This window comes from Capra hircus, chromosome 20, assembly GCF_001704415.2.
Source record: "Capra hircus breed San Clemente chromosome 20, ASM170441v1, whole genome shotgun sequence".
Classification (NCBI taxonomy): Eukaryota; Metazoa; Chordata; class Mammalia; order Artiodactyla; family Bovidae; genus Capra; species Capra hircus.
This window is the reverse complement of record NC_030827.1, coordinates 23,737,732-23,764,929: the sequence shown is the minus strand read 5'-3', so window position 1 is coordinate 23,764,929 and position 27,198 is coordinate 23,737,732. Positions and strand designations below refer to the sequence as shown.

The 27,198-nt window shown below is 39.4% G+C and overlaps 1 protein-coding gene across 2 annotated transcripts in view; it reads right to left on the bottom strand.

Moving 5' to 3' along the window:
- Nucleotides 1-27,198, bottom strand: part of PLPP1 (phospholipid phosphatase 1) — a 117,303-nt gene that overhangs the window by 26,404 nt on the left and 63,701 nt on the right. The window contains exons 2-3 of one of the 2 annotated variants that reach the window (XM_018065499.1): nucleotides 24,957-25,108; nucleotides 16,638-16,918 (exon numbers count right to left, since the gene is read on the bottom strand). In XM_018065499.1, the coding sequence (XP_017920988.1) occupies nucleotides 16,638-16,918; nucleotides 24,957-25,108 (433 nt within the window). The remainder of the gene's footprint in view (nucleotides 1-16,637; nucleotides 16,919-24,956; nucleotides 25,109-27,198) is intronic. The other variant, XM_018065498.1, reaches the window with a different exon arrangement.

The following is a 27,198-nucleotide window of genomic DNA, read 5'->3' as shown; positions in this document are numbered from 1 at the left end:
TGCTGCAGTCTATGGGGCTGCAAAGAGTTGGACACGACTGAGCAACTGAACTGAACTGCCAACCCCTTTTTAAAACATGTTGAACAAGGATACCACTTGCTAAAAGGGAAAAGATCTCAGAGTAAGAGAGAAGGAAGAGACAGTTCTAAATCACTTTCAGTTGTTTATCTTTTTTAACTGGCAGGATTGCTACCTAGAGGCAAGATTTCTAGTTTAAGCCCTCTTCCCAAAAGATAACACCAAGGCCAAGAAAGTCTATTGGCACCTACCTAGTATGCTCCGCTTCCAACCCTAACACAGACCATGAAATCACCACTAACTCTTGGTCACCAGAGCCAAGAAGGACAAGGTTCAAGACATTAATAAAACTATCTTTAGGTCTGCACCAATGAAAACTTTAGATATGAGCTGAAGCAGACACTTTCAGCGGCAAGAGAAGTGGCAAAGGCCCACAAAGATGTAAAATTGTTAGAGCCTAAAAGGAAGCTAGCCAGAGAGGTCATTCTTGGTCCTTTTAGATTAGACATGATGATATCAGTAGAACTCATGTTACAGGACTAGCAAGAGTTCCACTTACAGAAACCTTTCTATACAATACACAAAAGCAGAAAAGTCACATTTCCTTTAGTATTCCAAGTCCTTCTGCTGTTAAAAGAAAAGAAAATGATATCAGTTCCTATAATGCCCATTTTAGTGTATATTTAGATTAAAATTAAGTGCAGGAATGCTAAATATTTTTTACAAGTATAAAAACAGAATTACTCTCCTGTTTCAAATCCTTCATGAGCACAAATTACTGAACATAGAATAACAGACCCTTCATAAGCCCCACCAGTCTCTCATCTGCTACCAAAGTACTTAAAATTCCCAATGCACACCATGTTTCATGCTCTCTCTGCTATTCATCCTCTGCCTGGCACAGGCTTCCCACTTTTCTTTAATAGTTACTATACAAGAGCCACTCACTTCCTCCAAGAAACCTTTCTTGAACAGCTAGTCTGTAGTTATTGCCCTTTCTTTCACCACAAAGGAGCGACCAACAACACTCAATGAATAAATCTGTCTTAGCACCAACCTTCTTAGAGTAAAATCATCTATAACTATGCCTTCTTCCTCTAATATAGTAGATGGGTAGAGGTGGAATAAGACATTTGAAATAGGAATTTTGATATATTTTTACTACATAAGATACATTCATAAAAATTCAGAAGGTACAGCTAAACAAAAGAAAAACTGCTGGCAAACTCCCATCCTCCCTGGTTGAGATCTCATCTTAATTCATCTTGTATCTCTAACACCCAACAGCAATATCAAGCACAGAGTAAGTTCTCAACTTATTTTTTTAAGCTAAAGTAGAACTTAATTTCTTGAATAATCATTTTGATTTAGTTATCCCAGAAAATATTAAATTCACACACTTCATATTTTAAGGACTTCCCCGGTGGCTCAGACGATAAATTGTCTGCCTACAATGCAGGAGACCTGGGTTCAATCCCTGGGTCGGGAAGATCTCCTGGAGAAGGAAATGGCAACCCACTCCAGTATTCTTGCCTGGAAAATCCCATGGGCAGAGGAGCCTGGTAGGCTACAGTCCATGGGGTCACAAAGAGTCAGATGCGTCTGAGTGACTTCACTTTCACTTTCTTTTGTATTTTAAACATTACATACAAATCCACCTTTTCTGCCCATCACCCCCCAACTCATCATGCACCAAGAATAAGGTATCACTTTAGTGGCTCCATTAAGAAGTATACTTTAACTATCTTTTGCTTTGACAGTTGTAAAATGCATAAAAATAAAACTAAGGAAAATAAGTTATCTTTGCACGATAATTGTATCATGTAATTAAAAACTATGCTTAGCGTGTGGGCTTCCCTGGTGGCAGAGAGGTAAAGAATCTGTCTGGCAATTCAGGAGATGCCAAAGACTCAGGTTAGATCCCTTGATTGGGAAGATCCCCTGGAGAAGGAAATGGCAACCTGCTCTGGTATTCTTGCCTGGAAAAGTCCATGGAAGAGGAGCCTGGAGTGCTACAGTCATGGAATTCCAAAGAGTTGGACACGACTGAGCACATGTGCGCATGCACACACACAGCTTAGTCTATGCCAATAAACTGCAGCAAGCCACATGAGATAAATTATGATTTTAACAGCATTCCCTCTGCTGTGTTTTCCCTTACAGTGATTAGGATTCTGATCTTATCAACAATGTTCAGGAGAATTAGGAGTTTCAGTGTCAAAGTGTTACGAGCTTAAACATGTAGTACCTAATGTATGTTTCCCAACACATCTGGCAAACATTTTAACAATGCATGTAAAATGTCCAGAAACCTTTTTACATTATGGTCAAAGGCAATCAGATTAGCGGAGCGAATGATACCCACAATGACGAAGTGACAGGTATATTCTGTTGTAAATTTTTTTTTTTAATTAAGTTTTTTAAAAGCATTCTCAAAGCAAAAGTAAGTGGCCAAAGCCCAAAGCAAAATGACAAGGGATGACAAATAAGGGAAAAGGTCTTAGGTATTGTCCGAATGCTACTTTCCATTACCTATATGAAGACTTTTCTCAGTTTTTAAGACTCATTTCTATCCTTCAATAAAACAAAATCTTGAAAATTGCCCAACTTCTTCAGAAATTTCCAAACGTAGGATACCTCAAAAGCCAAACATTGCAGCTGCAATAGATTACATAAAAGAAAAAATTTACCCAATCCTGTGATCTTTCTCTCTCAAGAAAAATGGTTTAAGCTCTTTTATTATACAAATGAATAGTAATAATATTATTAGATGTTATTTAGTGTCTTTCCAAACCTCTCTCTCCCAAAAGAGAAGAATTTTAAAACCCACAGCAACACAACCATTTCTGTCTGCTTACTCAACAGAGAATGGTGTCATAAGGAAGTCAAGATCCAGGCACCTAGTGGTCATTTATTACTGACTGGTCCCCTGGTACTCAGACGGTAAAGCGTCTATCAATGCGGGAGACCTGGGTTTGATCCCTGGGTCAGGAAGATTCCCTGGAGAAGGAAATGGCAACCCATTCCAGTACTCTTGCCTAGAAAATCCCATGGATGGAGGAGCCTGGTGCAGGCTACTGTCCATGGGGTCACAAAGAGTCAGACATTACTGAGTGATTTCACTTCACTTCACTTCAGTAACCTCTTAGGAAATTAGCTGGTCCAGGTGAGATGAGTGCCATTTTGGTACAGCAGTCACAAGACAGAGCAAGGTTTGCTCCTAAAACTAATGTATGGAGGCATTACTTGGTGAACTTGTTCAAAATGGAGAATTTACAGGTAGGGCCAATGGTGGGATGCAAGATTCTGTTGTCTAACAAGCTCTCAGGTGATACCCAGTCTGCTAGTTGTTATGCTCCGAGCCCGTATCTCCAAACTGACCGACAGAGAGAGCAAGTCCACCACAGTAATGCAAGGGCAAGAAGGGGGTTTATCTCTAGCGTGCTAGGGCCCAAGTCTCATCCCACACAAGGGAATCCGACAAGAGCCCCGAACAAAGGAGTATGGCAGCTTATAAACAGGCAGTTCTTTGTCTCAGTTACAGGAGTAGCTGGCGTTACATGATTGGCCAGGCAGGATGAGCGCATATCTTGTCTCTTTCTGGTAAACATGACTCAGGTCCTAGAGCCCGTCGTTTGGTCCCTAACACTAGTCAGAGCAGAGAACCACACTATGAATGGCAAAGGGAGAGAAATGAGAAGAAAAGTAATTCTGACCTTGAGTTGGAATACATTTGGGCTTCCCTGGTAGCTCAGATGGTAGAGAATCTGCCTGCAATGCAGAAGATCTGACCAGAGGTTTGGCCTCTGGGTTGGGAAGATCCCCTGGAGAGCGAAATGGCTACCCACTCTAGTATTCTTGCCTGGAGAATCTGATGGACAGAGGAGCCTAGAGGGCTACAGACCATGGAGTTGCAAACAGTGGGACACAACTGAGCAACTAACATTTTCATGTTTTTTTAGGAATACACTTAGGATTAAGGCAACAGTGTGGGCACTTTATGAAGATAGCCACTACCAAGAGAATGATGATGCTTTTCATGTTTTCCATCTTCTCATTACAAAAGTTACTTAAAATAGAAAAATACGGTGTTTTCTTTAAAAAATCATCACTCTAATGCAGACTTCTAGTGGCGGCCAGGAGGAGCTATCCCATGTCCGAGGTCAGGGGCGGCAGCCGAGAGGAGCTACCCCGCGTCCGAGGTCAGGGGTGGTGGCCAGGAGTGCCAGGCTGCGACAGCGCAGAAGCATCCGAGAGTAGCTACCCCACGTCCGAGGTCAGGGGTGGCAGCCGGGAGGAGCAACCCCACGTCCAAGGAGTAGAGGCTGCGCGGGCACAGGAGGGCCTAGAGGAGCTATTCCACGTTCAAGGTCAGGAGGGGAGGCCGTAAGGAGATACCCCGCGTGCAAGGTAAGGAGCAGTGGCTGCACTTTCCTGGGCAGACGTGAAGAGATATCCCACGTCTAGGGTAAGAGAAACCCAAGTAAGATGGTAGGTGTGGCAAGAGGGCATCAGAGGGCAGACAAACATAAACCACAATCACGGAAAACTAGTCAATCCAATCACACTAGGACCACAGCCTTGCCTAACTCAGTGAAACTAAGCCATGCCCATGGGGCCACCCAAGATGAGTGGGTCATGGTGGAGAGGTCTGACAGAATGTGGTCCACTGGAGAAAGGAATGGCAAACCACTTCAGTATTCTTGCCTTGAGAACCCTATAAACAGTATGAAAAGGCAAAATGGTAGGATACTGAAAGAGGAACTCCCCAGGTCAGTAGGTGCCCAATATGCTACTGGAGATCAGTGGAGAAATAACTCCAGAAAGAATGAAGGGATGGAGCTAAAGCAAAAACAATACCCAGCTGTGGATGTGACTGGTGGTAGGAGCAAGGTCCGATGCTGTAAAGAGCAATATTGCATAGGAACCTGGAATGTCAGGTCCATGAATCAAGGCAAATTGGAAGTGGTCAAACAGGAGATGGCAAGAGTGACCATCGACATTCTAGAAATCAGTGAAATAAAATGGACTGGAATGAGTGAATTTAACTCAGATGACCATTATATCTACTACCGCGGGCAGGAATCCCTCAGAAGAAAGGGAGTCGCCATCATGGTCAACAAAAGAGTCTGAAATGCAGTACTTGGATGCAATCTCAAAAATGACAGAATGATCTCTGTTCGTTTCCAAGACAAACCATTCAATATCACAGTAATCCAAGTCTATGCCCCAACCAGTAATGCTGAAGAAGCTGAAGTTGAATGGTTCTATGAAGACCTATAAGACCTTCTAGAACTAACACCTAAAAAAGATGTCCTTTTCATTATGGGGGACTGGAATGCAAAAGTAGGAAGTCAAGAAATACCTGGAGTAACAGGCAAATTTGGCCTTGGAATGCAGAATGAAGCAGGGCAAAGACTAATAGAGTTTTGCCAAGAAAATGCACCCTCTTCCAACAACACAAGACAAGACTCTACACATGGACATCACCAGATGGTCAACACCAAAATCAGATTGACTATATTCTTTGCAGGCAAAGATGGAGAAGCTCTCTACAGTCAGCAAAAACAAGACCAGGAGCTGACTGGCTCAGATCATGAACTCCTTACTACTAAATTCAGACTTAAATTGAAGAAAGTAGGGAAAACCGCTAGACCATTCAGGTATGACCTAAATCAAATCCCTTATGATTATACAGTGGAAGTGAGAAATAGATTGAAGGGCCTAGATCTGATAGATAGAGTGCCGGATGAACTATGGAACGAGTTTCGTGACATTGTACAGGAGACAGGGATCAACACCATCCCCATGGAAAAGAAATGCAAAAAAGCAAAATGGCTGTCTGGGGAGGCCTTACAAATAGCTGTGAAAATAAGAGAAGTGAAAAACAAAGGAGAAAAGGAAAGATATGAGCATCTGAATGCAGAGTTCCAAAGAATAGCAAGAAGAGATTAAGAAAGCCTTCCTCAGCGATCAATGCAAAGAAATAGAGGAAAAGAACAGAATGGGAAAGACTAGAGATCTCTTCAAGAAAAGTAGAGATACCAAGGGAACATTTCATGCAAAGATGGGCTCGAAAAAGGACAGAAATAGTATGGACCTAATAGAAGCAGAAGACATTAAGAAGAGGTGGCAAGAATACACAGAAGAACTGTACAAAAAAGATCTTCACAACTAAGATAATCACAATGGTGTGATCACTCACCTAGAGCCAGACATCCTGGAATGTGAAGTCAAGTGGGCCTTAGAAAGCATCACTACGAACAAAGCTAGTGGAGGTGATGGCATTCCAGTTGAGCTATTTCAAATCCTGAAAGATGACGCTGTGAAAGTGCTGCACTCAATATGCCAGCAAATTTGGAAAACTCAGCAGTGGCCACAGGACTGGAAAAGGTCAGTTTTCATTCCAATCCCAAAGAAAGGCAATGCCAAAGAATGCTCAAACTACCTCACAATTGCATTCATCTCACACACTAGTAAAGTAATGCTCAAAATTCTCCAAGCCAGGCTTCAGCAACACGTGAACCATGAACTTCCAGATGTTCAAGCTGATTTTAGAAAAGGCAGAGAAACAAGAGATCAAATTGCCAACATCTGCTGGATCATCAAAAAAGCAAGAGAGTTCCAGAAAAACATCTATTTCTACTTTATTGACTATGCCAAAGCCTTTGACTGTGTGGATCACAATAAACTATGGAAAATTCTTAAAAAGATGGGAATACCAGACCACCTGACCTGCCTCTTGAGAAACCTGTATACAGATCAGGAAGCAACAGTTAGAACTGGACATGGAACAACAGACTAGTTCCAAATAGGAAAAGGAGTATGTCAAGGCTGTATATTGTCACCCTGCTTATTTAACTTATATGCAGAGTACATCATGAGAAACGCTGGGCTGGAAGAAGCACAAGCTGGAATCAAGATTGCCAGGAGAAATATCAGTAACCTCAGATATGCAGATGACACCACCCTTATGGCAGAAAGTGAAGAGGAACTAAAAAGCCTCTTGATGAAAGTGAAAGAGGAGAGTGAAAAAGTTGGCTTAAAGCTCAACATTCAGAAAACAAAGATCATGGCATCCGGTCCCATCACTTCATGGGAAATAGATAGGGAAACAGTGGAAACAGTGTCAGACTTTATTTTGGGGGGCTCCAAAATCACTGCAGATGGTGCTTGCAGCCATGAAATTAAAAGATGCTTACTCCTTGGAAGAAAAGTTATGACCAACCTAGATAGCATATTGAAAAGCAAAAACATTACTTTGCCAACAAAGTTACATCTAGTCATGGCTATGGTTTTTCCAGTGGTCATGTATGGATGTGAGAGTTGGGTCTGTGAAGAAAGCTGAGCACCGAAGAATTGATGCTTTTGAACTGTGGTGTTGGAGAAGACTCTTGAGAGTCCCATGGACTGCAAGGAGATCCAACCAGCCCTTTCTAAAGGAGATCGGACCTGGGTGTTCTTTGGAAGGAATGATGCTAAAGCTGAAACTCCAGTACTTTGGCCACCTCATGCAAAGAGTTGACTCACTGGAAAAGACTCTGATGCTGGGAGGGATTGGGGGCAGGAGGAGAAGGGGACGCAGAGGATGAGATGGTTGGATGGCATCTCCGACTCAATGGACGTGAGTCTGAGTGAACTCCGGGAGTTGGGCCAGGGAGGCCTGGCATGCTGCGATTCATGGGGTTGCAAAGAGTCGGACACGACTGAGCGACTGAACTGAACTGTACTAAACTGAATGCAGATTTCAATTTTTGAATAGGTAGCTAAGAAAAACATACATTAGGCTCATATTGCTGTTCACAAATTCAACTTCCTTCTTAGCTCCCAATAAAAATATTTATTTGTTATTAGACAAAAATATCCAAGGGTATTGTTCACATTTATTTTGAATGAAAACTTACACTTAATCACTTGATCCATGGGGTTTATCATTATATTTTAATCTGGAAAAACTCACTAATATATCTATGAAACTATTTTTCACATTTCAAATGGGGCAATGTGGCATTCAAGGGTTCTAAGGAAAAGGTACACAGCATCAACATGATGTAATTAGTTGATGATATGTTCATATGATTTAGTAGCCTTTTAACATTTAAGATAAAGCACTGGTTGATTTATTAAAACCCAAGGATTCTTTCATATTAATACATCCACTGCAAGACCTACATTCTAATTCAAAAACTGAGAAGAAATTCCAAGGGATAATTAAAAAAAACACAAAAAGCGGATATATTTGTTAATACTATTTCTTTAAACAGTCATTTAAAAGAGGAGAGGGGAATAGAGTGAAATGTCAAACATCTAAAACTGAAGAGTATTTGCTAGTATGGTGTGTGGTGGGGAAAGGATTTTTGATTGTTTTTAAAATAACTTATGGTACACAAATATTTATCAATACGTACTGACAGGATGTCACAGAAAGTGAAGACAGGCTCTTATCTTTGCAAGCTTGCACCTTAGCCAAAATAGATTTACACCTAGACTCAACTCATTCTGCCTCTCAGGAAAAAGAATCAAACACCAAGTTAAATCTAATGGGGGAGAATCTTTTGCTTTTATTGCCAAATTAAAATTATATGGAATGTATGAATGCAACACAGGCTAAATCAGAAGTTTGCATGAAATATCAGCTCTCACAACCTGAGAGAGCAGATGTCATACAAAGTCATATTCCCATATACAAGTGATATAAAGCAGTAGTTCTCAAAGTGCGTTCCCAAGATCAACAGAAGCAGCAACAGCTGGAAACTTCTTAGAAATACAAATTTTCAGATCCTATCCCAAACTTCTGAATCCAACACTTGGAAGATGAAGCCCCAGAAATCTGTGTTTTAAACAAACTTTTCAGGTGAATCTAATGAACCATTAATGTGAGGTGCCCATTGATTCTCTGAAGAGAATTTTGACCTGTGAGGGGAGCTACAGGTTTAAACTACCTGGGGTCATTAGGAATTTGTTTCAAAGACTGAGAGTAATGCTATTATCACTAACATAAGCAATGGAAATTAAATGTCCTACTGTTCCAAGTGTTAAGTCCCCTTTATTTCACAGTAAATTCACAGGTATTGATTTTAAACAGTGACTAGGACTCTCTGGCTATTACAACTAATAAATATTCTATTATAGTCCATTATGTTCTCACTTTTATGTTTAGGACCCAATGGCCACTGCAAATGAAGCCTAGTAAAAATTCTGTGACATCAGTGATATCAGAGAACACAAGAGCATACACATGAGCAGAAAGGGTGGAGGGAAAAAGAGGAAAAGAAATAAGAGAACAAATGGGGAAAAAAATCAAGACCAAAAACCAAAATTGCAAGAGGATACTCTCATCCTAAGATGTAATTCTGACTCATTTATAATCAACAAAAATGACTCATTTTGGGTGCCTATGTTCTCTTCTCTCCATCAAACATTATAATTTTATAATTAAAAACTTACATGGGCAGGCTGTGGCAATAAACTAAAAGAGCAGACTATACCATAATCTTAATAAACATATAGGCAATTCTAGACTGAAATGTTTTTCCATTCTTGGCATCCTGACTTTAAAATTCAAGAGAAACAGAATAGGAAAGCCTGTATCCAACCAAACTATGTTCCACAACAGAACAGCAATGTAAGCCACAGTTATGTTCCAATGTTATACGGCTCTGAAACTATCTACAACCAACTCATTCTGGAAACACTGATGGAAATCACATTTTTCTTATAAGATATAGTCTTCTTAAAATTTCATCTATATGTCTGGTTTTCCCTTATCCTTGTTTCAGAAGCTCAAAACTTACTAACAAGTTCTTCACTGAAAACTATAGATAATAATCATGTGTAATATAAATAGCTTTGCAATTTGAGTTATCCAGTATTTATATTGTTTTGTAAGATGATTTTTCTGACTCTTACATAACTGCATATGGGTTGATGTAGAAATGTTAAGTGATGATGGGTGAAAAACCCAAGTGTACTTAAGTCAAAAGTTCAATCAGAGTAACAGTACATGTTGGCTAATTTGGGTACACTAGAAAGAGACAGAGAGTATGACATATGGGCTGAAAAGTGTAGTTCTTTTTATACCATTTAAACTAAATTATATTACTTCTAATTTTGCCCAAATGGTTGCGTAACAAAGAAAAATTTCTCAGTAAGATAGGCGATGGCACCCCACTCCGGTACTCTTGCCTGGAAAATCCCATGGACAGAGGAGCCTGGTAGGCTGCAGTCCATGGGGTCGCTAAGAGTCGGACACGACTGAGCGACTTCCCTTTCACTTTTCACTTTCATGCATTGGAGAAGGAAATGGTAACCCACTCCAGGGTTCTTGCCTGGAGAATCCCAGGGACGGGGCAGCCTGGTAGGCTGCCGTCTATGGGGTCACACAGAGTCAGACACGACTGAAGTGACTTAGCAGTAGCAGCAGCAAGATAGGTCATAATCAAAGTTTGAGCTAAGATTTATGTATCTGAACCTGAAAAACAATGTATGTGTGAAGAATCTGTGTTCTTTAAGAATCATTTACAGGCTTCCCTGGTGGTCCACTGATTAAGAATCTGCCTTGCAATGCAGGGGACACCAGTTCAATCCCTAGTCCAGGAAGATCACACATGCTACTGGGCAATTAAGCCCATGCCACAACTACTGAGCCTGCGCTCTGGACTTGTGAGCCACAACAACTGAGCCCCCGTGCTGTGACTACTGAAGCACCCTAGGGCCTGTGCTCCACAACGAGAGAAGCTACCACAATGAAAACCCCACGTACTGCAACTAAAGAGTAGACCCTGCTCTCCACAACTAAAGAAAGCCCGAGAAAAGCAAAGAAGACTCAGCACAGCCAAAAATAAATGGAAACATTTTTTTTAAGAATCATTTACAAAACCATTTTCTGGAGATCAAACCAGTCAATCCTAAAGGAAATCAACCCTGAATATTCACTGGAAGGACTGATGATGCAGCTGAAGCTTCAAAACTCTGGCCACCTGATGCAAAGAGCTGACTCATTGGAAAAGACCCTGATGCTGGGAAAGACTGAACACAGGAGAAGAAGGGAGTGATAGAGGATAAGATGGTTGGATGGCATCACCAACTCAAAGGACATGAGTATGAGTTACCTTGGGAGTTGGTGATGGACAGGGAGGCCATCTGGGAGACAGTGGAGGACAGAGGAGCCTGGCGTGCTGCAGTCCAAGGGGTCACATGGACATGACTTGGCAACTGACCAACAACAGTAACAATCAAAAAGCAGGGATTTTTCACGCTAGATTATAGAGTATAAACTAGATCTGACTTACATACTTTAAGTACCCAGCAAACACACTTTAAATTCAAGGATTCAAATGAACTGAATGTTTTATTTATGGAAACTATATACTATCCAAACAATAAACAATATAGCCAGGAGACTGGCTACATATTATTATCAGACAAAATAGACTTAAAGCAAAGGATGTTTCTAGAAACAAAGAGAGACAGTTCATATGGAAAAGGGTACATATCACATGAAAAAGACAGAAATGTTATACACTGAACAACAGAATCACAAAATATATGAAACAAAAGCTAACAAAAATGAAAGAACAAGAACAATCAACAATTAGAGATTTCAAATTCCTAAGAATAACTGACAAAACATCTCCACAGAAAATTCGTATAGACATAGATCAAAAAGTCAATTATAGAAAGATATACAAAGAACTGACTCATTTGAAAAGACCCTGATGCTGGGAAAGATTGAGGGCAGGTGGAGAACGGGACGACAGAGGATGAGATGGTTGGATGGCATCACCAACTCAATGGACAAGAGCTTGAGTAATCCTGGGAGTTGGTGATGGACAGGGAGGCCTCACGTGCTGCAGTCCATGGGGTCGCAAAAAGTCAGACATGACTGAGTGACTGAACTGAAATAACTCACTGATCAAAGAGGAAAACACAAAAGAAATTAGAAAATAATTTTAGTTAAACAAAGATGAAGTTACAATATATAGTAATCTGCGACATAGCTAATGATCTAGGTTTTTACCTTATGAAACTACAAGAAAAAGAAGAGGAAATAAAACTGAAAGAAAGCAGAATAGCAGAAATAGATGAAATCAAATTACAGAAAAACAATAAAGTCAACGATCCCAAAACAAACCAATAAAACTAATAAAAAGATTAATAAAACTGATAAAACTTCTGGCCAGACCACTCAAGAAAAAAAGAGATTAAGACAAAAATTATCTATGACAGGAATGTAAGAAGGGTTAGCTCTACACTTCTTACAAACAATAAAAGGACAATAAGGAAAGAGAAACTGTGAACAACTTGATGTCAACAAACTTGATGATTTAGATAAAATTTACAAATCTCTTAAAAGATAAATGATGACAGTTCACCTAAGAAAGAGATAACCTGAATAATCCTCATCTACTTTAAAAAATAAAACCATAGTTTACAACATTACTACAAAGAAAATTTCAAGTCTAAGTGTATTTAGTGGTGAATTCTACTTAACATTTATTACCAAATGTTGATACCAAATCTAGCCAAAAACTTCACAAGAAAACTATAGACAAGTAACATTCATGAACACAGAAGTAAAAATCAGTAACACAACATTAGCAAATTGAGTCCAGTTAATACAAAAAGTATAATATACCATGATGAAGTGAAGTTTATCCCAGGAATGAAAAGTTGCTTTAATAGTCCAAGATTAAAGGGATACACTCTTTTAAGAGAAAAAAGAAAAGCAGTATGACCTCAACAGCCATAGAAAAAGCATCTGACTAAACACACATTTATGACAAAAATCTAATAAAGCGCATCTACCAAAAACATATTGGTACTATATTTAATGGTGAAAGACTGAGTGCTTTCTACCTGAGGTCAGGAACAAGACAAGCATATTGGCTCTCACCACTTCTTTCTACATTGTATTAGCAGTCTTAGCCAGTATAATACAGTAAGGAAAAGAAATAAAAAGCAATAAAGAAAAGGAAAAAAAGAAAACAACACTGTTTATCCACAGACAATATTAAGAGGAACAGAGAAAATCTTGAGGAATCTATATAGGAAGTTACATTAGCAAGTTTAAAGGATAAAAGGCCAGATAAAATCATATAAAAGACTTATTGTTTTATTTTTAAATACAACTAGAAATCAATTTAAATGTTTTTTAAAAACTTTTCACAATCACATCAAGAAATCTTAAAAATGAGTGACACATTTAAGCAAAATGTATGCAAGACAGGGACACCAAAATCTAAAAACTACTGCTAAGAGAAACAACAGAACACCAAAAAAAATGGAAAGATAATATCATATTCATGGATTAGAGGAGTTAATGGGAGAAGGCAATGGCACCCCACTCCAGTACTCTTGCCTGGAAAATCCCACGGACAGAGGAGCCTGGTAGACTATAGTCCATGGGGTCGCTAAGAGTCAGACACGACTGAGTGACTTCACTTTCACTTTTCACTTTCATGCATTGGAGAAGGAAATGGCAACCCACTCCAGTGTTCTTGCCTGGAGAATCTCAGAGATGGGGGAGCCGTCTATGGGGTCACACAGAGTTGAACACGACTGAAGTGACTTAGCAGCAGAGGAGTTAATATTAAAATGGCAATTCTTTACAAACTGTCAAATTAGAAGTAACGTCTATCAAAATAAAGGCTTCCCTCATAGCTCAGTCAGTAAAGAATCTGCCTGCAATTCAGGAGACCTGGGTTTGATTCCTGGGTTGGGAAGATCCCCTGCAGAAGGAAATGGCAACCCACTCCAGTAATCTTGCCTGGAGAATCCCATGGACAGAGAATTCTGGCAGGCTACGTCCATGGTGTCCCAAGAGTCAGACATGACTTAGTGACTAAAGCACTACCATTAAAATAAGCTTCCTCTTCTCCAACCAAGCCACTTTATCCCTTCCAACCCAATTCCTTCACTGTATATTCTGGAATTCTATGGTTGTATGTGATATGTGTGTGTGTGGCGGGGGGGGGGGGGGTTCCCTGTTGGCTCAGTGGTAAAGAATCTGCCTGTAATGCAGGAGATGTAGGTTTGATCCCTAAGTCAGGAAGATTCCTTGGAGGAGGGCATGGCAACCCACTCCAGTATTCTTGCCAGGATGGTTAAAGTTCTCTATATTTCCCTGTGTCTTCAAACTCTTCACTGAAGCTCACTACATCTACTAGTCATCAAAGAGCCTTTCCCTAAGACAGTACTTGGCTCTACATCACTATCAAAACAGAGAATGAGATATCCACATCCTATACCTTAAGAGTCCACTGTTGGTCTTGATTATCTTCATCTTTCTTCACAGCCGTTGCTGGACCAGTCTTTCCCTCTTATTTAAAAAAAAAAAAGGTTGCTTACCTAAGCTCAAATCAAAAACCACCTTCCACTATCTACTTCTCAACCAGTTTCCACTTAAGTCACTTTCCCCACTTCATTAAGACATTATACCCATATCAGTCCTCGTATCATCACCTCAGAGCCCGTCATTCAACAACCTGTTTATTCTTTGGCCTTGTTAACAACAGGGAGATTCTCTTCCATTATCAGTTCAGTTCAGTAGCTCAGTCGTGTCTAACTCTTTGTGACGCCATGGACTGCAGCACATCAGGCTTCCCTATCCATCACCAACTCCCAGAGCTTGCTCAAACTTATGTCGATTAAGTCAGTGATGCCATGCAACCATCTCATCCTCTGTTGTCCCCTTCTCCTCCTGCCTTCAATCTTTCCCAGCATCAGGGTCTTTTTAAAAAGTCAGTTCTTTGCATCAGGTGGCCAAAGTGTTGGCGTTTCAGCTTCAGCATCAGTCCTTCCAAAGAATATTCAGGACTGATTTCCTTTAGGATGGACTGGCTGGATCTCCTTGCAGTCCAAGAGACTCTCAAGAGTCTTCTCCAACGCCACAGTTCAAAAGCATCAATTTTTCGGCACTCAGCTTTCTTTATGGTGCAACTCTCATATCCATACATGATTATTGGAAAAACCATATATAGACCTTTGTTGGCAAAGTAATGTCTTTGCTTTTTAATATGCTGTCTAGGCTGCTCATAGCTTTCTTCCAAGGAGGAAGAGTGTTTTAATTACATGGCTTCCACTGTCAATATTTGTTTATTATAAATCTTTCCTGCTAGACTAAGCTCCATGAAGATAGAAATCAGAGCCGTCTTGTTCACTGCTGAATTCCAAGCACACAGCATAATGCATACTCTTAAATAAAGTGTTTTTTCATCTCCATGAAATGCAAATATTAAGGACCACCAGCAGGCCTGAAAAAGATACTCTGAGAATACTAAGAGATCTAGCAGAGCTCCAGTACATAGTTGAAGGAGAAGGAAATGGCAACCCACTCCAGTGTTCTTGCCTGGAGAATCCCAGGGACAGAGGAGCCTGGTGGGCTGCCGTCTATGGGGTCGCACAGAGTCAGACACGACTTAGCAGCAGCAGGCCTGTTTGACTTACAAAAGAAACAAGGACAAGAATGCGTCTGGGAATCAAATATAAAAAAACAATCAGAGGATGTTTTTCTGAGAGAAAGTATCTGTTGGATGAATAAATAAAGGAAAATGTTAACAGGTATCTTACAAGAAGATCAAACACAGAATAAGTAAGATTGACAATTCTAAGATTTGGGATGAGGAACTGGCTCTGCTACTAATCAGTGGCTTTTTGTCATTTTAAAAGAATTTTATTATTGGAGTATAATTGTTTTGCAATATTGTGTTAGTTTCTCCTATATAACAAAGTGAATCAGCTATATGGTATACATATATCCCCTCCCTCTTGAGCTTCCCTCCCAACTGCCCACACATCCCATAGAGCACCAAGCTGAGTTTCCTCTACTATAAAGTATCTTCCCTCTAGTTAACTATTTTACACATAGTAGTGTATTTACGTTAGTGTGGCTTTATTCAATGTTACTGGGCCTTTGTCTGCTCATCCATAAATTAAAGGCATTAGACCTTTTGGGTTCCAAATATTCTCTTTCATCCATGTCTAATAGCGCTCCCAATGTAGAAAGTAGCCCAAGTGTGCAGTAAGAAAGCAATCTGAGGTCCCAGATCTATCAATATATGAATGAAATTAACTTAAAAAAAAACATACTCTAAGAATACTAAGAGATCTAGCAGAGCTCCATTACATAGTTGAATACATCAAACATAAGCAAACTATATAACCATAGGGCAGCCACTATCTACATAGTAAATAAAGTTTCATTGGAACACAGCTACACTTGTTTGTTCAAGGATTGTCTATGATTCCTTTTTTCTGTTACAAAGGCAGAGTTGAACAGTAGCCAACATATGGCCCACAAAGCCTAAAATATTTATTATCTGGGATCTTAAGAAAAAGTTTGCTGATCCTGGACTGTGTGATCTAAAGGGTTCATTTTACATTATTATACAGTGAAAATGAAAAGAATTACATTAAAATGCTCTTAAACAGAGTACTGGGATAAAACAGGAAAAAAGAGTAAGTAGAGAAAATAGATCAAACATGATTTCAATTCACCTCCCAGTGATTATACTAGCTTCTATCTCTTTAAGCTACTAGATAGCTCATCTTCCAATCACAGAAAGCTTGTATTTCAAGAATGCACAAGATAAAACAAGCATTAAAAATTTAACACGCACCTGCCCTCCTTCACTTTCTGTGCATTCCCTCGACATATGTAGTTTTCAATGTAACCATCACTGCAGTTGATTTTTGACCAGTCTGGGTCACAAACATCCAGGAAGTGAGGCCGCAGTCTGCCTATCGAATACTTGGCAATATCAGTCAGGGACTGACTAGCAGCTGCACCAAATAAAAATGTTCCAATGGCTTTGTAAATAGTGGCTATGTAGTTATTCCTGATAAAGGAATTCGAGTGCAAGAGGCTAAAATAAACAGACAGGGTTTCTCCAACAATCATCTGAAAAAAAAAACAAAACAGAAAAATAATGTTAAAGCAGTATCCAGGCATGTCAAACAAAGTAAAGAATAGAGAAGAAAATGGTAAATCACAATAAAATGTTTGTTTTAAAAATACCTCCCTCTCCTTTTTCCTTTTCAAATGGAGAACAACTTAGGATTCCTAATTCTAGACCACAAAAAAGGTATCCTCAATTGATACTGCTTACAGAGCAATGACAAAGCCTAAATAATTCCAAAGTCTACCTTGAAACAATAAGGCCTTACTTCTTGTATTCAAATAAACCGAGCCTCAATAAGTAGGCTTACTGATGTACCACAGAGTATAAAAACAATGGCTTTTCAAAGAATACAAACTTTCTGATTAGAATATCCCTTACATAAGCACTTTTACCTCAGAGTCTGCATTTGCATCAGACATTACTTTGAACCAAAAATATTCATCATGTTAAAAAAAGTAAAACATTTTAAGAGAAAATGCTAAAATAATAAAAGCAAGGATCTAACACTGAGGTTAAAGGGCACAGAGGGCAGAGATCAGCTAACAACATCTCCCAGGCCTGCCTCTCCAGGAAACCTTTAGGGCTGGCTTCCTTAACAAGTCTCATTAAAAGACCATATACACACTTGATGTTCTCTTCTGCCAAGAAAACATTTCAAGTGACCCCTTCCTCTTTATTTTTCACTGACTTTTGTAAAATGGGAGTCATAGCCTTCTCAGATACCAGTAGTGTGTGTGTGTAAGTGCACACCAGTATAATGGGTTTAAAGGCATAAAAAGGTTTTCAAGTACTTTACAAATTCACAGACCAATATCCTAAGAAATCTGAAAAAATACTGAATGGCAACATTATAAAAAATAATAAGCCACACTCTAGCTACCTGAGACCAAAATAAACACTTAAACAAAAAATTCTGCTTGCTAATTTATCTTGGGCATGGATATAAATCAAAGAGTTTCACTGCTTCATCTTAAATTTATATAAATGATTTTACAAAGCATTCAAACATTTCCATTTAGCAATTATTAATTGTCTTTGGGGGCGAGATAAATGGTTGTACCCTGAAAGGGATTTCAAGAACCTGATATCAAAAATTCTTTCTTCATCTGGCTCAATGGCTCCCAGAATTCCACAATTACAATGTTGTAACTCTGACAACTAGACCATGAACTCTACAAAACCAAGAATAAATTTTTAGTTGAATAGAAAGCTAACACCACCACAGATGCCTAAAACAGAGCTGGTGGTCAATAAATTTCAATTCAAGGTGCTACCTCTTGGGTAAAAAGTAAATATCCTTAAATACATTAAATCCCATAGGAATATATTCCTTGTTATAATCCTTAATGTGGATGACTTAATAAAGCCTTTGCTGAGCATAGGTCTTACAGGAGAGGAAAACCACATTCACTTCTGGGGATACCATACCTCCACAAGTGTGCTTAGGGTACTCCCTAGTGACTGTCCTAGAGGCCTTGAATTAAAATATATTACGTCTCCTCAGGCCATTAAGGTGTTCCAGCAATGCCTTGATAAATAAGCACCAAGACAAGATATCTCTAATCTTTTGTTGTGGAGATGACCTTTAATAATTTGAAATATATACCAAGTATATTAGTCAAGCACAATTTAAGCAGTGAAACTTCACTTCTCAGCTGTCAGTTCTTCTTGTGTAGGCACTCAACTGCTTTCTAAAAACAAATATTAATCTTTGTGAGTCTTCCTAGTCACGGTGATCATTGTTTAGGGCCACCTAGACTCTGGTTCTTGCCACTGATGACTGAAAATCAATTCACTAGTAACATTCAGTGTACTGGACACAGATTAAAAGTTGACCTACAGATGTAGAATATGCTGAAACTTAACCCTTAACCCTTAATTCTTAACCCTTAACCCTTAATAACCCTTAACCTTATTTTAAAACTTAACCCTTAACCTCAGAAGGACTCTAAATCTAACAAATGCTAGGTCAAAGTACATCATTTTTTTTTTATTATGTATGCCATCTGTATTGAGAGAAACAGATAACAGAGACATTCTAAATCAAATGCAGGGAGATGTCTGCCTTCCACCGACACATGACAGCCATATTTTCATTTCATTTTAAAACCTTATCTTGCCCTTTGAGCCATTTAGGACAACTCAGCCTCTGGTGAAGTTCACACTTAAACTAACTACTCTAATCCTGTAAAGCTGGGATTGCTGGTCAAACATTATTTAATCAGATTAAGGATAAATTATTAAAGTACTAAAGATGATGTTTGGGGGAGTAAAACAAAATACTTTTTAAGATCAAAGCTAGTAGCTATCTAAATCAGAAGGATTTAATCACTTAAAACCTATGTACCAGAGTATTTTCTCACCATCTTTATATCTCCATCAACCAAGATAATTTTATATGTCTCTATACTGTCACTATAGTCATCTGTCTTCCACTCAGGACCCACATTCCTAAAAGAATAGTCTAAAATCACTCACTGCCATACTTCCACTCTTTCCTAAATATCTCTAAATACCTCTAAACCCTTTAGTCAACTGAATAGCTCTCCAAAAAGTCAAAATGGTCTCATCAGATCAAAGAGATTTTTATCAACCCAAATCTTAACTTCCCAGTACTATATGAAATCACTGACCATTTTGTCCTCATTGAACTTCTCCCTTGGCTTCTGTGATACTATATTAATTCTGATTCTTTACCAGGTTCCCTCAATCACTCATATATTTATGGATCACTTGCAAGTCACATCAAAGGCCTGGTCTGAAGTCCCAATCATAGTCCTGATTTTTTTTTAAAGAAATGATTTACTTTCTAGAAAACAAAATTAAACATAAACAAGTCTAACCATGTACTACTAGAAAGATATCAAGTTAGTGAATAATCTGAAATTATGTTAAACTGGTACATAAAACCACTGCCACTGTGTGTCTTTGTTGATATCACTTCAGTTCAGTCGCTCAGTCGTGTCCGACTCTTTGCGACTCCATGAATCGCAGCACGCCAGGCCTCCCTGTACATCACCAACTCCCAGAGTTCACTCAGATTCATCGAGTCGGTGAAGCCATTCAGCCATCTCATCCTCTGTCGTCCCCTTCTCCTCCTGCCCCCAATCCCTCCCAGCATCAGAGTCTTTTCCAGTGAGTCAACTCTTTGCATGAGGTGGCCAAAGTACTGGAGTTTCAGCTTTAGCATCATTCCTTCCAAAGAAATCCCAGGGCCGATCTCCCTCAGAATGGGCTGGTTGGATCTCCTTGTAGGCCAAGGGACTCTCAAGGGTCTTCTCCAACACCACAGTTCAAAAGCATCAATTCTTCGGCGCTCAGCTTTCTTCACAGTCCAACTCTTATCTCTCCAACCATACATGACTACTGGAAAAACCATAGCCTTGACTAGACGGAACTTAGTCAGCAAAGTAATGTCTCTGCTTTTCAACATGCTGTCTAGGTTGGTCATAACTTTTCTTCCAAGGATAAGCGTCTTTTAATTTCATGGCTGCAGGCACCATCGGCAGTGATTTTGGAGCTCCCAAAAATAAAGTCTGACACTGTTTCCACTGTTTCCCCATCTATTTGCCATGAAGTGATGGGACCGGATGCCATGATCTTCATTTTCTCAATGCTGAGCTTTAAGCCAACTTTTTCACTCTCCTCTTTCACTTTCATCAAAAGGCTTTTTAGTTCCTCTTCACTTTCTGCCATAAGGGTGGTGTCATCTGCATATCTGAGGTTACTGATATTTCTCCTGGCAATCTTGATTCCAGCTTGTGTTTCTTCCAGTCCAGCATTTCTCATGATGTACTCTGCATATAAGTTAAATAAGCAGGGTGACAATATACAGCCTTGACATACTCTTTTCCTATTTGGAACCAGTCTGTTGTTCCATGTCTAGTTCTAACTGTTGCTTCCTGACCTGCATACAGATTTCTCAAGAGGCAGGTCAGGTGGTCTGGTATTCCCATCTCTTGAAGAATTTTCCACAGTTTATTGTGATCCACACAGTCAAAGGCTTTGGCATAGTCAATAAAGCAGAAATCGATGTTTTTCCGGAATTCTCTGGCTTTTTCCATGATCCAGTGGATGTTGGCAATTTGATCTCTGGTTCCTCCGCCTTTTCTAAAACCAGCTTGAACATCAGGAAGTTCATGGTTCATGTATTGCTGAAGCCTGGCTTGGAGAATTTTGAGCATTACTTTACTAGCATGTGAGGTGAGTGCAATTGTGCGGTAGTTTGAGCATTCTTGGCATTGCCTTTCTTTGGGATTGGAATGAAAACTGACCTTTTCCAGTCCTGTGGCCACTGCTGAGTTTTCCAAATTTGCTGGCATATTGAGTGCAGCACTTTCACAGCGTCATCTTTCAGGATTTGAAATAGCTCAACTGGAATGCCATCACCTCCACTAGCTTTGTTCGTAGTGATGCTTTCTAAGGCCCACTTGACTTCACATTCCAGGATGTCTGGCTCTAGGTGAGTGATCACACCATTGTGATTATCTTAGTTGTGAAGATCTTTTTTGTACAGTTCTTCTGTGTATTCTTGCCACCTCTTCTTAATGTCTTCTGCTTCTATTAGGTCCATACCATTTCTGTCCTTTATCGAGCCCATCTTTGCATGAAATGTCCCCTTGGTATCTCTACTTTTCTTGAAGAGATCTCTAGTCTTTCCCATTCTGTTCTTTTCCTCCATTTCTTTGCATTGATCGCTGAGGAAGGCTTTCTTAATCTCTTCTTGCTATTCTTTGGAACTCTGCATTCAGATGCTTGTATCTTTCCTTTTCTCCTTTGCGTTTCACCTCTCTTCTTTTCACAGCTATTTGTAAGGCCTCCCCAGACAGCCATTTTGCTTTTTTGCATTTCTTTTCCATGGGGATGGTGTTGATCCCTGTCTCCTGAACAATGTCACAAAACTTGTTCCATAGTTCATCAGGCACTCTATCCGATCTAGGCCCTTCAATCTATTTCTCACTTCCACTGTATAATCATAAGGGATTTGATTTAGGTCATACCTGAATGGTCTAGCGGTTTTCCCTGCCTTCTTTAATTTAAGTCTGAATTTGGTAATAAGGAGTTCATGATCTGAGCCAGTCAGCTCCTGGTCTTGTTTTTGCTGACTGTAGAGAGCTTCTCCATCTTTGCCTGCAAAGAATATAGTCAATCTGATTTTGGTGTTGACCATCTGGTGATGTCCATGTGTAGAGTCTTCTCTTGTGTTGTTGGAAGAGGGTGTTTGCTATGACCAGTGCATTTTCTTGGCAAAACTCTATTAGTCTTTGCCCTGCTTCATTCTGCATTCCAAGGCCAAATTTGCCTGTTACTCCAGGTATTTCTTGACTTCCTACTTTTGCATTCCAGTCCCCCATAATGAAAAGGACATCTTTTTTAGGTGTTAGTTCTAAAAGGCCTTGTAGGTCTTCATAAAAGCATTCAGCTTCAGCTTCTTCAGCATTACTGGTTGGGGCATAGACTTGGATTACTGTGATACTGAATGGTTTGCCTTGGAAACGAACAGAGATCATTCTGTCATTTTTGAGATTGCATCCAAGTACTGCATTTCAGACTCTTTTGTTGACCATGATGGCGACTCCCTTTCTTCTGAGGGATTCCTGCCCGCGGTAGTAGATATAATGGTCATCTGAGTTAAATTCACTCATTCCAGTCCATTTTAGTTCGCTGATTCCTAAAATGTCGATGGTCACTCTTGCCATCTCCTGTTTGACCACTTCCAATTTGCCTTGATTCATGGACCTGACATTCCAGGTTCCTATGCAATATTGCTCTTTACAGCATCGGACCTTGCTCCTACCACCAGTCACATCCACAGCTGGGTATTGTTTTTGCTTTAGCTCCATCCCTTCATTCTTTCTGGAGTTATTTCTCCACTGATCTCCAGTAGCATATTGGGCACCTACTGACCTGGGGAGTTCCTCTTTCAGTATCCTACCATTTTGCCTTTTCATACTGTTCATGGGGTTTTCAAGGCAAGAATACTGAAGTGGTTTGCCATTCCTTTCTCCAGTGGACCACATTCTGTCAGACCTCTCCACCATGACCTGCCCGCCCTGGGTTGCCCCATGCGCATGGCTTAGTTTCATTGAGTTAGACAAGGCTGTGGTCCTAGTGTGATTGGATTGACTAGTTTTCTGTGAGTATGGTTTCAGTGTATCTTCCCTCTGATGCCCTCTTGATATGAAAAAAGTACTTGTACAGCGCTTTTAAAGAGTCTGTTCTTTTTATACTCAACTTAGGCTTCCCTTGTAACTCAGTCAGTAAAGAATTTGCCTGCAATGCAGGAGACCTGGGTTTGATCCCTGGGTGGGGAAGATCTACTGGAGAAGGAAATGGCAACCCATTTCAGTATTCTTGCCTAGAGAATCCCATGTATAGATGAGCCTGGCAAGCTAGTCCATGGGGTTTCAAAAGTCGGACACAACATAGCAACCAAACCACCATCACACTCAACTTACTTGCTGTTTTGTCAATATAAAGATAACCTTTTCACAGGTGATGGTGAAATAATCAAAACTTCCAAGTTAATAAAATATACATAACAAGTTTTTCCTGAGTGTCTATGGATCCTGCACTTGCTATGCAGGCTGCACAGCACCCTGTCCTTTGACAGGCCTCTGGTCTGCAGCAGATTTCTGTAGTTTTGCTCATGCAGCATCCTTCTTACTGAGACACAAAAAAAAGTAGAACTGAAAGACAAGTACATTTGTAGCAGCCTTTGAGTACTTGAATCTTGTCTAAAATCCGCTATTATTTGCAGAAAAGTCCTGCTAAAATTTTTATATGTAAAGAGCTATTAATCTCTCAGAAATATATACTTAAAAAAGGGTCCACTCATACTCCCTCTTTAATAGAAGGATCATAGGCTTTCTTTCTTTTCATACTAAAAACTTAGTGTAAAGATCTGTCTAGGTTAAATGGGCCACTGATTTCTTAAAACTTCACTTTATTGTAGGAGAGTCACCAATATTACTACATAATCTCTCCAGTTTCATTCCAGCACCTAGAACATGCCAGTGTCCATGGCAACGGCGAGGTTAACAAGATGAACAAGGCACCATCTCTGCCTTAAGGAGCTCACAGTGTTGTGAAACAAACATTTGTACAGCAGAGATATTCTTTTATTAATTATACACCACAAATTAGGAATTGATTAACTTTTAGTGCTAATAAGGAGCTGTGATCATTCTGCAATCAGACACTAAGTTTTTAAATCAAGAAGTTTTGCATTGTTTTTTAATAAACTTCAGAACAGACAAGATATATCTTTTTGGCTATTTATCTTTTTGGCCTATCTCCTGGATGAGACCATATTTTCTGCTTTTAGCATAAATCTTACTTTCTAAAATTACAAGATATGTAGCATAAAACTAAAGTCATAGAATCTCTGAGTCAAGAGATAATAAAAATCATCTAGTCAAATCACTTGAAATCTTCTCCCCAACCAGAGCACATTCTCTAGACATTCTCACCTGAAATCCAACAAAACAGTAATTATCAGTTTTAATACCAGTAAAAATGCTTTCATATTCACTGTTAATTATGTACAAAACTTAGGCTTTTCTCCCCTATTTCTGCCATTATCTAAAATATCTTTAAACTAAATATGGGTTAAAAGAAGCCTTTTAACACCTGTTAGTAATTTTTCTTTTCTAGAACTCAGTAACTAGAGTTAGTTCATAAACAGTCTCAATAAATCATAAAATAATATCCTAAGTATAAAATATGCTAAAAATACATCAATACAGTATTCATCTATTGTATTATTACTCAAACAATAGCATATTAGAGCTAAAAAAAATCAATGACTTCGAAAAGATTAGCATAAAACCATACATATTTAGTAAGGTTCTTCTAATTATACACTGTTACTCTTTTAGCCCCACTTAAAATAGCTGAAATTATTTTGATCAAATAACATAAAAAGTTAAAACACATGTTTTAGAGGGTTATATATATTCAATCATTAACAGGCTAACACAAAAGTAAAGCCAACTGCCCAAAAGTGATAAACTTGGAAAAGTGGATTTAACTTACAACGATAATACTGAATGGAATGATTATTCCACCTAATAACGGATAAGGTATGGTGTCTTCTTTGTAAGGGTACTTGATGGACTCATCATTACAGAATAATCCTCGTTGGAAGGGGGTATGCCTTGAAGTAAGAATTGCAAAAGGCAATCCAGCTAGCAAAAGGAATAAATGAAAATATCATTAAAAAGGAATATCAAAACTAATTAATGGCAATAATTATCCCAGAGATCATCTTTAAAAATATGTTTGCCATGAAAATAGTAAGAGCGCATGGAAAAAGAAAATGCAGCAAAACATGCAACAGAAGTTAGAAAAATTACAGCTTAGGGTAAAGATTTTTTTCTACAAAAACAATGCCTTCAAGTCCTCTATTAACCAGTTTAACCAAGAAAAACTTCTTCTCTTTGTTTCTACCCAAATACACTAACCTGACTTTAGAGGAAGAAAAATCTCTTCTTATGCTCTTGTTGTCATTTAATCATAGGGTTTTTAACACTATTTTCAAACCAGTTTGTCAGAATCTTTAATTCCAAAAGGAAAGCAGCAGTCTGACGTTCTCCATTTTATCTTGATACTACTTGATGTTACTACCATATCACAAGTCATGGTCACTAGCTAAGTTGTCAGAGTATCTAAAGATTATCCACTCATTTCTATACTGTCTACAGCAAGTTTAGAACTGCTACGAAAAGGAGTGCAAACTTAAACCAAGTTTCTAAAGAAAAGATGGATGGTGAAGTCAAGCACAAAAGCACCTAAAAGAGCTCTCTCTTTTGTCTTCATCACAATCATGCCTCACACTCATCTCCTAAGATGTCTAAACTTTTACCTAAATGTGAACTTTAAGAATTCAGTCCTCCTTGATTTCATCACTGCATCCAGCATCCTGATTAAAACGGCAGCATACTGACTAGGACTGCTTTCTAAGATAGCTGAGCAGAAACCCTTAGCATGAGTTCTGCTTCAGGACTTTCCCAAGGATGGACCCATTCAGCCAGCAGTAATACCATAACCATTTAGCTAACACACTCACTGTATATTCAAGTGTTCTTTCCATGAAGCACCAAGTCTTGACAACCATTTACAGTTCTCATCAACTCTGCTAAGCCCTAAAGACTCAAAGACAACCAAGCTTCTGACACTCTGCCTAATGCACAGACTACAAATATCAAATGTGTTCAATCTTCAAGGGTCAAATGAAAAGAGGAAGCCTGTTCTTGGTTCTTTTTATTTATCTTTCTATTTTCCATTAAACTGAATATATGAACCAAAGTTTATTTCTTTGTGTTAACCAATCTGTCATGCTGTTAACCCACTAGAAGTCTTTATGATGTGAGAAGTGACCAAGAAGGCAGAATAGGAAGACCATGAGCATGTGAGCTCCTTCTGCAGGCACAGCAAAATTACGATTATTTACAGAGCAACTACCCATAAAAGCGAACTGAAAATTAGCAGGAAAGATCTTTTACAGCTAAAGATATAAAGAAGAAATCACAAGATAAGCAGAAAGGGTGAAGTATGGTCATCACCCATATTTCCAGGGTATACAACCCACAAATGGAAGAATAAATTACAACTGCAGAAGTCCTCCCCAAGGAGCAAAGTGTCCTAACTCCATATCAGGCCCCTCAATCCAGGGGTCTGCACCAGAAAGAACTCCCCTCCCACCACCCAGACCGTTTGGCTCTGAAAGCCAGTAGGGCTTCCTTTTTGGATAATCAGAGAGTTGTGGGAAATAGAGACTTAAGTCTTAAGAGAGCACACACAAAATCTTATATGTTCCAAGATCCAGGGAAGAAGCAGTAATTTAAATGGAACTTGGGTAGGACCTACTTGCTCATCCTGGAAAGCCTCCCAGAGAGGCAGAAGACAACTGAAACTCACTCTGAGAACAAAGATGGCTGGCAACAGCCATTCTGGGAAGCTTATTCCACCACCAAGACACAGGTGTTGTTAAGTGTCACTTTAGAATCCTCCCTCTAACCCATCAGTGAGAGACCAGGCCTGCCTACCAACCACCAGCAGCCATGGGATGCGCCAGGCCTGGCAGCTAGGTGGGCAGGATCACCAGCAGACTGACGCTATAGAGAACACCCTGAGTCCCCAGCCAATTCAAGATATGACCCCCCCCACTACAGGACCCAGGACCCAGCCCCACCTACAAGTGGGCCACCATAGCACTGGGACCACTGGAAACCACACACACACACACACACACACACACACACAGGGACCACTGGAA